Source organism: Pempheris klunzingeri, chromosome 11 (genome assembly GCF_042242105.1).
Source record: "Pempheris klunzingeri isolate RE-2024b chromosome 11, fPemKlu1.hap1, whole genome shotgun sequence".
Taxonomy (NCBI): Eukaryota; Metazoa; Chordata; class Actinopteri; order Acropomatiformes; family Pempheridae; genus Pempheris; species Pempheris klunzingeri.
Genome location: NC_092022.1, coordinates 9,949,169 through 9,964,037, shown reverse-complemented (window position 1 = coordinate 9,964,037; position 14,869 = coordinate 9,949,169). Strand labels below are relative to the sequence as shown.

General features: G+C 40.0%; 1 protein-coding gene across 2 annotated transcripts in view; it reads left to right on the top strand.

Annotated features, from left to right (window-relative positions):
• Positions 1–14,869, top strand: part of clstn1 (calsyntenin 1) — a 39,198-nt gene that overhangs the window by 7,075 nt on the left and 17,254 nt on the right. For both annotated transcript variants that reach the window (XM_070840234.1, XM_070840233.1), the window contains exons 2-7: positions 7,608–7,730; positions 11,851–12,046; positions 12,177–12,385; positions 13,188–13,337; positions 13,632–13,817; positions 13,942–14,190. In XM_070840234.1, the coding sequence (XP_070696335.1) occupies positions 7,608–7,730; positions 11,851–12,046; positions 12,177–12,385; positions 13,188–13,337; positions 13,632–13,817; positions 13,942–14,190 (1,113 nt within the window). The remainder of the gene's footprint in view (positions 1–7,607; positions 7,731–11,850; positions 12,047–12,176; positions 12,386–13,187; positions 13,338–13,631; positions 13,818–13,941; positions 14,191–14,869) is intronic.

Sequence of the window (14,869 nt, the reverse complement as noted above, 5' to 3'; positions counted from 1 at the left end):
TGGACAAGATTTGTTGTGTTTCCAGTCGTGGTTGGCTCTTTTTGACGGGATATTTTGCAGATCGGCTTAATCTGCTCTTTGTCGCATTTGAGAGAGCCAAACCGCTTGACATTGTGTTGACATCTTTTTTGTCAACAGTGTCCTCAGCTTTGGAGGATTACATGAGTTCACTTTCACTGTCTATTTCATGCCCCTTGGTCTACAATTTTTTTTCCTTTTTCCAGAGCACATCCACCTTTCACATCCATTTCCTTCCACTGTGGACTTATCGGGGTGGTAGGCTGTTAGATCTAGAGAAATTGAGTAAACAATGTTCAAGGTTCATCATCGCTCAACACAAATTCACATCATTCAATCACAATCCTGAATCGAGGTTGTTTCAACAAAACTGAACAATATAACTCTCATGAAGGTTGAATTTATTTTAGGGCCGTGTATAATCAGCGAAACTTGGATCCAGTAGTGGCTGATCACTACACAGCCTCCACCTATCGCTGTGGCTGCAACCTTTTATCAGTTAGTTGTCAACTATTAAATTAATCGTCAATTGTTGTATCTTCGATCAGTTAGTGTGAGTGTATATAAAGAAAGTCAAGATCTCCCTTTTTCAGTTTCTTAAATGTGAATATTTTCTGGTTTGCTTCTTTATGACATTTGAGGACATCATTGTGGGCTTTGGAAAACACTGATGAACCTTTTTTCGAAATTTTCACATCAACTAATCGATTAATCAAGAAAATAATCGACAGTTTAATCGACAATGAAAACAATTGTTTGTTGCAGCCCTACTGGTGTCATGGGGACGTACATTACCATTTTGCATGGGGAGGGGAAGAGGCGCTGTCCTTTATAGCGTAGCTTGCTAACCCCTTGCCACTTCTATGTTTTATCCTCTAACAACTTCATCCTCTTCATAAATCCACCAAACTACCCGACTCAGGCTATCCATCCCAGGGATCTGACTGCAGCATGCTGCCTGAATGATGGACAGACGGATGGACAAAACATTAGAGTTCACAGAGCTTCACTGAGGTTTTTTATTGGTAGCAAGAGGCATCATTTGGTTTTGTTTTCATTCGTTCTCATATAGGTAATTATAGCACTCGGCTATCACCTTCTTCCTGCTCCAAAGTATGACTATTATATCGACCTCTAATCTGTACCCATTTCTATACATGACATAGCCTGCATCATTTTGAGAACCAATTTGTTTTAAAGCATTAATGGTCTCTTAAAGTACTCACTCTGGGTCCAGAGAGTTCACAGTGCAGGTGACAGAGACGTAGAGCTGATCAGTAGATGACTTGGCACAGCACAACTTGGCACACAGTCACACCCAGTACTTTGTCCTTGTCCACCTGTGTCAGAAGTCAGCCATGCTGTTGGAGGGGGGGGGGGGGGGGGGGGGGGGGGGGGGGGATTTTCATCGTTTCATACCCATCATTAGACGTACATAATAAAAACTTGGCTTTTTTTTTTGGCAGCCTTAGTTGCTTAGTTTGATGTCTTGCTCGTTGTTTGACCTTGTCGCTGAATGAAATAGCTGCATCCCATTATAGGATTAAATGTCATTGGCTTTATTTGCTGCGTAACAGGATTGCGTGTTGCATCCTATGCGGCCCAGCTGTAAGTGGGTCCAGTAGTCTGCCATCTGTGCATGCATAGCAATGGCTTCATGTGCATGTTTCTCCCCACCTTCTTCATTAATTTCTCTAAGGCTTCTTTAATGATTTTATTTTGCCTGTGTTTGCCAGATTGGGGCTTAATTTGTTTGGTTGTGGATACAATATATAGTAGTGCTCATTTTCTGTTGGATTTTTGAGATCATGCTTTTTTATGTAGATGGCGTCCATTTTATGTCAGCATGGGAGGACACTGTGTGATTCTTATCTATTATTTAGCAAGAAGCAAATGTCAGCCCATTATATCTGTATATTTATATCCTAACTCTCCATCTAATATTTATATTGAGGCCAGTGATGTCTCTTGGCTAGAAATAGGATGCTAGGTCACTGTAGTGATGATGATAGGTACCGCTTTTTTCTCTCTCCTGTTCACTTTTCTCCAGTCCGTCTGCAGTCTAGCAGGAAAACATGCATCAAGTGGGATTTATGACGTGTCGTCCTCATTCTTTCCTTAACTCTTCAGAGTCTCGGACCGCCCGTCGGCGTCAATGACACAAACACAAAGAAAGCAAGCTAAACAGTTTTAATGGGAAACACAAAGGTAAAATGAAAAGTAGTAAAAAACGTCCATTTTACCCCAAGACTCTGGAGGGTTAAGGACCATCTTGTAATGGCTTAGTGACTTGACAGTGTTAAGTGTCACAGCACACAGTCTGTTTTCCTTTCAGCACTTATACTCCATATACTTTAATACAAATATGATGAGGAAGTAGTTCTCAGTGCATTCTTCTTTCCTGGCATAACATTGATCCACATTGTTGTGACTTCCTTAGGTTCAACGTGTGAGGATTTAGGACTATGATCTCTTTTGCCATTCTACATGGGATTAGACCCGAAACCATAGACCGATCGGTTGATCATCAGAAAATCAATGTGCAACAGTTTTGATGACAAGCCAAAAAATTAGCAAAACACAACAATTCTCTGCTTCCAGCTTCCTAAATTGACTTGATGATTTTCTCCTTTTGATATAATTAAAACTTTTTTGAATAAATTGGAGTTTTGGACTGACAATTTGAAGACGTCCCCTTTGGCTCTCGGAGCCTGGGATGGCTATTGTCACTATTTTGTGTCATTTTATAAATAATAATAAAATACTAGTTTATAATGAGTATAATAATTAATTGCAGCCCGGTTTGGGATTAAGCAGTCACTGTGTGACACACAGCCGTAGTCTGTTTTAGTTATAAATTATTTCGACAAGACTTAATGTTAATTAGGATACAACACACTTGTGCCTCTCGAGCATCTTCTGAAATACATCGGAAGAATCACTTGAACATTGAGCAGTTTAATGTTGATTACTTGTCAGAAGGAGTCAAGGGTTTCCTCTTAATTATCTGCTTTTATGTGAGTGAAGGACTGAGTCTGCAGGTTGTAATTGAGCTAGTAGTGAGTATGCATTGCATTAGATGAATTGGTTTCTTTAGCAAGTTAAATTAAGAAAATGGCTGTCTTCCATGCTGAACATCCTCAATGCTGCAGCAGCGGGCCTCTCTCAGACCGCCTCAAACATTTCAAAGCCCCATTCCTAATCTCATTCCATCCTAAATCCTTAAATCTCCCCTCCTGGAAAAAAAGACTCCCTCCCTTACTGTACAATGCAGAGTCACTTATCTTATAGGTAATATATATTGTATGTAGTAAATCACCCACTTTCCAAGAAAAATGGTGTGTGTATTTGAGCAAATCATGTCTTTGTTGCTGTGTCACATGTTCTCAGCCAAGCAAGTCACAGCACAACAAATGTTCTTACCATTCACTGCAGACTTGCAGGGGGGTGATGAAGCTATCTTGTCAAAGGGCCATTGTTGGCAATTTCACACAATGTATGTGAGAATTTCACGCTTTAGATAAAATCGGGCTTTAGATGGATAGGTTTGACAGGTGTGTGAGCGAAAGGGGATGTGCTGGTAATGGTGATGCGCAGCTGTAGTGCAGTTTGCTTTTGATTTTGTCAAAGGCCTCACAGGTCTGCCTCTTTTGTCCTCATCCTTATACACTTACCTATGTTTACTATCTAAGAGCATGTCTGCATTATCTGCTATTTTAGACTTTGCTTGACTTCACAGCACAAAGTTCCTTTGCTGTGACAGAGTTTTCTGACTTCCACAGAACCACATTTAGTTTTACATTTGCCAGCAGGCATTTAGTTGATGTGCTTGTTCGAAGTGGATGAAATGCACATTCTAAAGTTAAACTCTTTTTCTTTGATCTTTGAGACTTGCAAAAAAAAGGCAGACAGCCATCTTGGGGTTAGTTCATTTGTTATTAATGGTCAGGATGAGGCTGAAATTTGCTGCATGAACCTGCAGGAGAATGCAGCTTGATGTTTTGATGTTGGAGCATTCATTGGTGGACCTGGTTCAGTGCGCCTTAGTGCTGAAGGCCACAAACGACTCGCGGACAAATGTGAAGCCCACATGTGACCTGGCTAACAGTCACTGTGGAGGCTAAAGCAGATTATTTTAGTAGTCTGGTCTGGCTGTCTGTCTAAAGACATCCACTTCACTTCAGGTCACGAGATGCACAGCTAAGACGATTTATTGGGTTTGATCAATTCCAAATTAACGCAGCAGCTCATTCTTACTAAGCACCACTTGTGTAGGATGAGGTTCAACCAGAGATGTTAAGTGATGTGAAATCTTAGTTCTGCAATTTGTGTAATAGATTAAATGAAAAATTCTTTATTTTGGTAAAGTCCTCTCTTAAAAAGTGTAAATATTTAATAGTTTCTTTTTCATTTCTTTTTAGTTGCACATGCTCTGTCAATTGTAGTTTTGTCATTTATTAAAATATTATTGTCATAACAATAGACCTTTTTTTAAATGTGGTCTCTCTCACATAATTTCCTGTCATCTCTCTCCCAATCTATCATGAAATTGGCCCAGAAATATTTAATATACCTAATGTAACGATAGCATGTTATATTATTACATATTCACATAACATAACCTATTTCCTGCCAAGACAAGCAAATAAAACATAATAAATGCATAATAAAACATAATGCAATTATTTAATGTTGTTTATTAAGCTATAAGTCTATAAGAATAGGTTTAATTTGTGCATTGTGACAAATTTACACAAATGTTTGCGTGCCTACTTCTGTAAGAGCGTTTCTCACTAGAAAAAATGAGTTTAATGGTTAATTCTCATTCATTGTGGTGCCCACATGAAACCAACCCTGTGCAAGTCGCTTGTAATTAATTTTCATTGATCATGTAATCACTCAGAATTACACTAAATTATGGAAAGACACACGACGCAAGTCATTTGCTTCGCTGAAATTGGATTTGGCAGACTGACATTTAAAGTGGTCTGAAAACATCCTCATCATTTATGTATGCTTTTGTAGGTTTTCTTTTTATTTGGTTCCTGTTAGAAGCTCATAATATAATTGTAGCACAGATTGTGTTATTGAACATTAGTCGTCTTCCTATTAGTCAGATGATGAATGTGTGATGTTGAAGATGTCTGCAGCACCACATGGTTGTGGATTTCATTTCAATTGGGATTCAACTGTAAAGACTCATAGAGGAATAAATAGTTTTACTGCCATTTGTTCTGGACTTACTGTGGAACCCAAGGATGAGAAACAACTGAAAGTTTTGGTTGTGTTACATGATGAGTTTATTACTTTAATTTTTAGATTGTAAAATAGACTAAATTGCAGACCATAGAAACAGTTGTGGAAGTATTACAAGTGCATAGGTGCCAACGACATGTTTGTTTGGCTGCCGGACCAAATGCTTGAATGGCATTAACTAGCATTTAGCAACAAAGATACAGTAATTAATCCATTGTCTGTTCAAATAGTGTTGCTTGTTGAGATGATTGTTGTGCCCAGAATGTGTCATTGTGCCCCAATAAGTGGGTAAACATTGGCTGGAGGATGTGCTTCAGTTAGTAACAAAGCTGGAGATGTTAAGTGTTGCCATTCACGTACCCTTTTACTTGTTTTTGGATTTGTCATTAGTGCCAAAGAGCTAAAAAACCTGTCGAAACACAGTTTCTATTTCAGACAAGAGAAACGGCGTTTGCCACATGAAATGTATCATCATTGATTAACTTCCTATGCTGTCTGACCAGACTGAATCTGACAGTAATGGCAGTTTAGTTCTATGGCGTAGTTTTTTGCATCTCATAAAATGTGTCCACATCTGTGTGCTTTTACTCAGATACAAAAATAAAGTATTGTACTCTTGAACAGCAATAAAATCCCAATGCACCTTGCCAGTTCCCACTAAAACAGCATAAATTCATGGGAAATATGATTTATTCATGAGTGCTTTGTTAGAATGATAACAAAATGGGCACTGTAATAACAAACATAGCTGTTGGAGGCTCTTTTTATTTAAGAAGCTCGACAGTGCAACCTTGTCCTGCCATGGTATAATGTAAGAGGAGAAAATGCTCTTTGGGCGTGTGATTAATGTTTAACTAAAAGTCCTATATTTGTCTCAGACTTGTTCACACAACATTAATGAAGGCATTAGCCATTAGTTTGCTTATTGCTTTAATTGCAACTACTATTGCCTTTTGTTTGTAAGCATAACAGCCCACCTTTACAGCTGTATTTTCCACTACCTGAAATCATTAATCTGTGCTTGGATACTTTTGACAACATGAATGCAGCACTACTATCAAGAAATATTCCTCCGCAATACAAAAGAAAACTCCCATATAACCACTGGCAAATCATGATGCCTTATAAATTATTAAACAGATTATTGTTAACTCCAGATGGATTATTATATAACCAGAACAGTTTCCTGCATTACATTTGGGCCACATGCCTTGTTGTTGATATCATGGATTTGCTTGAATGCATGAGCTGCCCACACTGAATTTATCAGACCAGTGACAATGAAAATGGTTTTAGGTGAGGCCATGATGATTTAAACAAGCCCTGGGTTGTGTTCATAACTTAAAAGAATATTTCCTATTTATTTGATTTGGTTTGAATACAGCTAAAGAGCTGTGTATATGTTTTGGCCATACTAGATTTATTTGTCACGGTCTTGTTGTCAGGAAAAGTGCCAGGCCAGGTCACCTCTCCCAGTGCGTTGACTGCCGGAGTTGGCGTTACCTTTGCAGATCACTAGCACAAAATGCCATCCTCTCCCCTTGCTCTGGAGTGAGCACATATTGGCTGTAAGAGAGCCGCATCTCCCCTGCGTCAACGCTGTTGTCTAAGCCAGCCCAAATATGTCACTCACTGCAGCTTTTTCTGCAGCCGCCAGCTACAACAGAGTCTCGTCTGCAGCTGGGATGCTTCCCAGGCCGACTAGCACACAGAGCTGTAAACAGCCCAGCTACTGCTCCATAAACCGGCCTGAAAGTCATCGCCTTTATCTTCCCTATGACACCCCAGTCACAACGTATTAACTGATATGGATGGTGGTTCTGTCTCCGTTTCTTGGACCATTACTTTCAATCACCTTGAAAGGATTTTTCTTCAGTTTGTGTGAATCAAACAATAAATAGCTGTTGTACATTGTAATAAAGATGGAGAATGAGTGCAGTCAAAGGTCAAGAGCAGCAGATTTTCTCTCCACCCTGCACATGATTCTTAGTCCTCCATGACTCAGGGTTGCCCTGTTGTAGGTGATGCTTTCATTATGTGTGGTGCTTCTAAAAATAATATCAAAAGCATCCAAAATCTCATTAAAAATGTATTTAAGCTGCAATGGGAGGAAAGATAAAAGTCAAACTAGCAATTTGAGAAAGCACAGATGAAATCTGATTATTAAAACCATAGAAAAAAAGATGTGAAATTGCTATTTAGTGCCGGTGAGAGGAAAACAAGTTGCCCATTAAGAGATCTCACCCCAGGACAGAAAATGATTTGTACAAACTTTTATTATATATACTCAGATATTTTTTGATACTGACATTTCCTTTCTCTGTTTCTCACAGTCAATAAGCACAAACCATCAATTGAGACGACGTACCATGGGATTGTAACGGAAAACGATGACAAAGTGCTACTGGACCCCCCTCTAATTGCACTGGACAAGGATGCACCTCTACGCTATGCAGGTGAGAGAGGAGGTTTAATGCTGCTGCTGCTTCTTACTTTCTCCCTCAGCTTCACTTTACTTGGACTTACTCTCTTAAGAGAAAATAAACTAATTACTGTGTATTATTAAAGCTGTGAGATAATGTTACAGGCTGATAGATGCAAAAAAATGCTCATGTATGATTAATGTACATTTCATAGAAATTTCACAGACAGTCATTTGCACGTTCAAAGTTGTGTAATCAGTTTGTTATGGAAACCAAAAACATATACCGAAAAAGCTTTACTCAACATCGAAGTACAACCCCAAATCTAATCTTGGCATAATTAAAATCATCATGTCATGGTTAGTACTTGAAGGTCCCTCTTTCTTCAGGGCGTTTTATGATCTATAAATGTCAGTATCTGTGATATAGGTTATAATTTGAGATAATGTGCGCTTTTACAAATCATTCAGTAGTGAAGGAGGGAGCAACACTGCATTGGTGAATAATCATTTCCTGCACTGCTGGTAACAGACTGTGTAACTCAATGGCATTCTGCACACAAGATTTTTATGACATGCCTGTCATACAGCTGGCTACCATATCCTCCAGACTGGGCCTTTTGATATTCAGATGAAAAAACTCTTTCATGTCGTTGTTTTTTTTTATCCTCTCAGTGGAGAGGCACAATTAGTGTGCTTTATGTACCAAGTCAGCATTAGCTCTTGGGGATTTTAATCACATCAGGATTGACTTTGGCCAGTATTCAAAGCACTGCAGCACTGAAAATGATTTCCCACCCTTTCACATCACATGAGTCGTATGATCTTTTGTGTGCTACTCCCTCCACACTCCGCGCTCTCACTCCTCTTGATATGGCCATTTTTATCTCAGATAACCTCTCCTGATTTAGCCAGTGAGGCTTTAACGTCCTCGTGCCTGTCAGAAGAGATGCCAAATGTAATATTCTTCACAAAGTTATGTGAAATTTTGTTGTTCTCAAGAGCTGATTGGCCTGGCACACAGTTTCCAAGGTGGACAACCTTAGTAAGAGGTTCATAATTTCTGAGAGGCAGGGAATTGAATAATACTCCCATTCTGTGCATGATATTTACCTCCTTTTACAGAAAATTAGCCTTGAACACAGAGCTGGGTGCCCCCACGTCTTTCAGCTGGGGCTCCCTTTTTGTTGAACAGGGCTTTGCGAGTAGACTGTGTGTCCCTGTGAAGTAGCTCTATTGAGGCAGAGCTAGCAATCTGGCTTCACGTGGCAGCAGGGGTGACCAGCTCTGCCGCGACAGCCTCCTTCTAGCCAGTCCATTGGTGCCAACAAACAAGATTCACTATAAAGCTCACCCACAGGCCAAGGAAGGCCAGTCACGGGCTCTCAAGTCAGATTAGTGTGATTAGGCAAATGTTTAGCATGAATGAGGAGCCACAATATGACTTTATGTGTGTAGTGAAGTACTGTTGGACTGGCTTCAAGTGTGTCTTTCTTTGTGCTTGTGCATATCTGTATGGTGAGGCCAATTGGAGATAAAATAGTTGAAACCAAAGTCCTTCAACTTAAAAAAACAAGCTCAATGTTCATGGATGACAGAGCTCTAAAACACGTGAGGAGCACAAAGCAGGGAGCATCTACCCACCAGATCTGGGTTATTTGATTGTTTCAGGAACACTAAACAAAGCACCAGAAGAAAGTATCCTTGTTTCTCAGAGTTCCTGTAAACAGAGCATACAGCACATTGACCTAATAATATCCACAGATAATAATTCACTGTGTTTATGTAGTACCAGCTGTTAAATGACCACTGTAGGTCAAGACTGTAAAATCAATACGCAACAGTAACTGTGATGACCGAGCTGAGAGGCCTGTGTATCGAGCAAAAAGCAGAGGGATTCCTGAAGCCTTGGTGTGAGCTGGTCATTAGAGCTGTGGTAAACACGGACGCCCACAACTCTCACTGCATGACTGGCCCTGAACAGAAGTCCCTAATGTGAAATCCATTTCTAATTGTTTAGTAGGTGAAAACAAAATGAGCGGCCCACCAGAGGCCCTGACAGTGCTTTTAAAACAAACAGCCAAGCAGAAAGACTTCTTCATTTCATTAATTACTACTCCCAAGATTTATTATCTTAAAGTAGGATTTGTTTAAAATTGTTATCAATGCCAATAAATCAATTCCTCAACTGGTTTTGCAGAAAATGGATGTGCAGTGTTAAGAGAAGTAAGATTGACTTGATGAAGGACAGATTTTCAAGAATCCTCCAAAACATGTGGACATTAAAACTTTTGAGTGTAATTTGATGTTCTGTCCCTTTTTCACTAGTTGTTTCCACTAAAAGGATTTGCTGAGCCATTAGTAAAAGACTTCAACAGAGACTGCCTCTCAGATATGCTTTAATCCTTCCTTTCTTTCAACTGGCAGAAAACATTTTGCTTACGAGTAATTGAGCTTTTCTGATGGAGATTTTGTGAGCTTATAGCCTTTCTGTCCTCTGTGTTTTCTCTGAGATTCTAACTCTTCTTTTAACTGATCTGGGCTTATCTTTTCTCCCTTCCTTGTAGAGAGTTTTGAGGTGACCCTCACTGAAGAAGGTGATCTTGGGCTCTTTCCTCTGCCTTGTGCTTAGTTGTTACTATTAACCCACTAACGCAAAAACAGCATCCACACTTTTACACAGAAACTCCCGCCATGCTCTGTAATCTCCCATTTGGTTTTTCTCGACTTTATGTTTTTCTCACCCTGAATTTTTTGGAGTTCCAACAGCTGGATGAAAAGTGTGATGTGGGGCTGACTGTACTTAGAAATATCTGTGCATGAGACATCCATTGCAGTTTGCAGACCCTAACAGTTTTTCAGCTGTCACCAGGAAACAGAAAGCTGCTTTTTAAACAGGAGTTTTCAGTCACTTTGCTGCCATTTTGCCCAATTCAGTCCTTTCAATTGAAAAATGTGGAAGGAAAAGCTAATTTTTTTTGACGCATTCAATAATACGGTACAGTCTAAAAGGACACAAAGGATAGTCTTACAACCTCTTAACACACATGGAAATTGGAGCATAAATTGACACTGGAATTGGTTTTTAAAGAGGTTCTGAATATGGCATCATCTGTGCTCATGGTGCCATTTGGTCAACCATCAGATCTATGCAGGAACAGTGACTCCTGTAGACTTTTCTGACATTTAAGTGTTCAACTGAAAGCTGCTGAGATTGTTAACTAATGCAAACTCTCTCTGCTACAAAGTTTCTGTTGTCGCATTTTTGCCTCAGTGGATCTGTTGAGTTAATTCTCCACCACTAATCTCTACCATTAGCATGGCTGCAGTTGTCATTTGATGTGGATGTCAAGCAAGTTGATATTTCTAACCCCAGTTCTCATCCAGTACTTTTTGTTTGAATAATGTTACTGTAGCGGTTAAATTCTCTATGATTTAATTTTGTTTTTATTCATGTTGCAGTATTTTTGGTTGAGAGGCAAAATTACACAGGAAGACTTTATTTACTTAAGTAATAAAATTTTCTTGGGTGCTGTCTGAAAGGTTTTTTTTTCTTTCACAGACTTTTTCGGGTTTTGATGCCTGAATTGGTGCTGGGTCACCTTATCACACTGCTATAATGCTCTATTGTAAAGATTCTAATTTAGTTTTATTTCTTTCATTTCTATTAATTATTGTTTCTATCGGCTACACTTTATATTTATTACAGAGATAAATGGTCTTCACTTCAAATACTGTTCTCTTTGTTCTTACTTTTGTTTTATGACTTTGATTTATAATATTTTAAGTACTCCTGTGAAATGCCTGTCCACATCTTTTCGGTTTCTGCCTGCATGACTGGATGCAATGTTTTCAAGTGGCTTGGAAAAGACACTCCGTCTTCTATGATACTAAATGTCCCACACCCTCTCCCAACTCCTCCTCCCTCTCCCCTCCCCTAAGTACTCACCCATATGACAGTGCTTCTGAGCTTCCTCCACAGCCACCACTCACCCCAATCTACAACTCCCCGGCACCCAAAACCTGTGGCTGATCTTTTTTTTTTGCGTGACTTTATGGTTTCGTTGTTAACATAATTTTTCATTTCAACATTAAAATTTCACGCCTGTCATCAGTTATTCTGAGCAAACTGTCTTGGCTCTTGACGTGTTCAGGTGAGATTTGCGGCTTCAGGATCCATGGGCAGAAAGTTCCCTTCGAGGCAGTGGTCCTGGACAAATCCACTGGTGAGGGGGTCATCCGGGCCAAGGACAAGCTGGACTGTGAGCTGCAGAAGGAGCACACATTCACTATCCAAGCCTACGACTGTGGAGAGGGTCCTGATGGTGCCAACATGAAGAAATCCCACAAGTGAGTCAAACTCACTTTAAAATGGGATCCTAACCCTTTTAATGATTTTTGTGGTTGTGAAAAATGTTTGTTAGTATGTCTTTGAATATCCCCAGCTGACCGTGTCCTAACCTGCACATGTCTCTGTCAGGGCCACCGTTCACATCCAGGTGAACGACATCAATGAGTATTCACCGGTGTTCAAGGAGAAGTCTTACAAAGCCACCGTTATTGAGGGAAAGAAGTATGACAGCATCTTGAAGGTGGAAGCAGTGGATGCCGACTGCTCTTTCCAGTTCAGCCAAATCTGCAACTATGAGATCGTCACCCCTGATGTGCCCTTCACCATTGACAAAGATGGTAAGGGCCTACACCTAGCAGCCTTGTCTTAGCGCCTAGTCTGGAAAAAGCTGCAGCACATGCCCAAGAGCCACGATTTTATTGACACACATCACATTGTTTATTGATCTGTATAAACAATGGTGCAGCTAAACTGTCATTTCGAATTCACAACAGCTCGTTGCCCTGTGAGGCCCTTGAAATGTCACCCAAGTTGGTCAGTCATTCGTGTCGACCGCAGGATTTTTTATCTTTTTGTCCTGCAAAAATGAAATTAAAGATCTAGTCAGAAAGACATCAGATATCCAGGCTCAGCTGATGTGAATCCTGGCTTTGATAAAAAGGAAATACGGAAAGGTGGGAATACGAGGTGAACAATCAGTGTGAGGATAGATAATGTTGGTGATGGTGCTCAACTCTGACGACTAATTAATGTTTGGATGGGAGAGAAGAACCTGAGGTAGAATCTAATCTTTCTTTTAATCACTTTCATGCTAATCAGAGTCTGTGAACACATTAGTTTGCTAATGAACTCTCACTGTAGCATCTGAAGGAAAAAAATGTGGAAGTCAAAACATTACGATGTGGTTCTAGGAGATGTCAATCAATAAAATAGGCTCTTTGTTCGGCTGTAAATCACTTTCGGGTCTTTTGAGCAAAGATTTCTGTTTGGCAGCTCTTTTCAAATTTTTAAAATACTTTGTTTTGGTGTGCTTATGATCAGCTCAAAAGGTTTTTATAAAATTCCTAGCACAGCTGCAGCTTTGAAATTAAACAAAGAGCGGCCCTGGCACTCTCTCTTTTTTGTCCCTGCTTCTTTCAGGCTTCATCAAGAACACAGAGAAACTGAGCTACGGAAAAGAGCGCATGTATAAGCTGACTGTGACCGCCTACGACTGTGGAAAGAACCGTGCCTCGGAGGACGTTCTGGTCAAGATCAGCGTCAAGCCCACCTGCAAACCAAGCTGGCAAGGTATCAAAGCTCATCTCTAGTCACTGTAGCTTGCCAACCATTACTGTTAAGGTGTGTCTCTGTGTTGAACAAACGCGATCCACCAACACACAGTCTACACAGGCTGCCTTTGTCAAAAAGGTTATTTAAATTTAAGCCTTTAAGCCCAAGGCCTTTTATCATGTTTGAAAGAACTGAAGTACTTCTTAATGAGTAATTACTATAGACAGCCCCTGTATTGACTGCTCACATGTTATCGCTGCAGTGCTGAAGGACATCTTTTCATTCTTTCCTGTCTCTCACTTCATCTTTCAGGCTTCAATAAGAGGATTGAATACGAGCCTGGCACAGGTAGTCTAGGCCTCTTCCCTAGCATGCACTTGGAGACCTGTGATGAGCCAATCACATCCATCCGAGCCAATATTGAACTGGAAACCAACCATATTGGAAAGGGCTGCGATCGTGACACCTACTCTGAGAAGTCGCTGCACAAGCTGTGCGGTAAGTAACTGCTCCACTGAAAATGGTTATTGTCCGTAATGCATCATTGTAGTTCAAAGTCTTTTTTGATAAATCCAAGTGCCCGATGTAATCGCCTTTGTCCTCTTTGATTGTGTTTTTTAAGGGGCCAGCTCCGGCACCGTGGAGCTTCTGCCTGCACCTAGCAGCTCCGCCAACTGGACAATAGGGCTGCCCACCGATAACGGGCATGACAGCGACCAGGTGTTTGAGTTCAACGGCACCCAGGCCATCAAGGTTCCCGATGGCATGGTGAGCACCAGCCTGAAGGAGCCCTTCACCATCTCTGTGTGGATGAGACATGGCCCCGGGGCGCATGAGAAGGAGACTATCCTCTGCAACTCTGACAAGTCAGGTAACGGTCCTGGAGCAAAACTGTTTCAAAGTTGTCTAAAGTACAGAATTTAGCTGCACCTGAACTTTCTCTGAAATTGGTTTGCATGTAGTCAACTGTAAAAACACACAATAAATTATTATTAATGATTAAAGGCACGATAACATAGATATAAACCTTTTATCACTCCTGCATTAATTGGACAACAACATTAAGATATTTTACTGGATTTTCATGTTTTCTGGTATTGTTGGAGGGTTGTGTGCATCAGTAATATTTTTTAAAAATTCTTAATTTGTCATTTGCAAGTCAAACTCTGAACTTCTATGAGTAGACCTGTTATTTATACAGTCAAAAGTTATTGGTTGGGCTGTTGAACATAAACACTAGAAACAAATTGTGGCAAAGCAAAAAATAAAATAAATACAACATTTCCAATATCGTACTGTACATGTATTAACTATTATTAAGATCAGACATACATTCAGTTATCTTAAAATTTCAGGACCCTGTGTCATATTATATCTGCTGTTTACTGTAGGAGTCAAAACTTTCATACATGCTCATTATTGCTGCACATACACTCCCCTCCAAAAGTATTGGAACAGTGAGGCCAGTTCCTTTATTTTTGCTGTAGACTGAAAACATTTGGGTTTGACATCAAAAGATGAATATGAGACAAGAGATCAACATTTCAGCT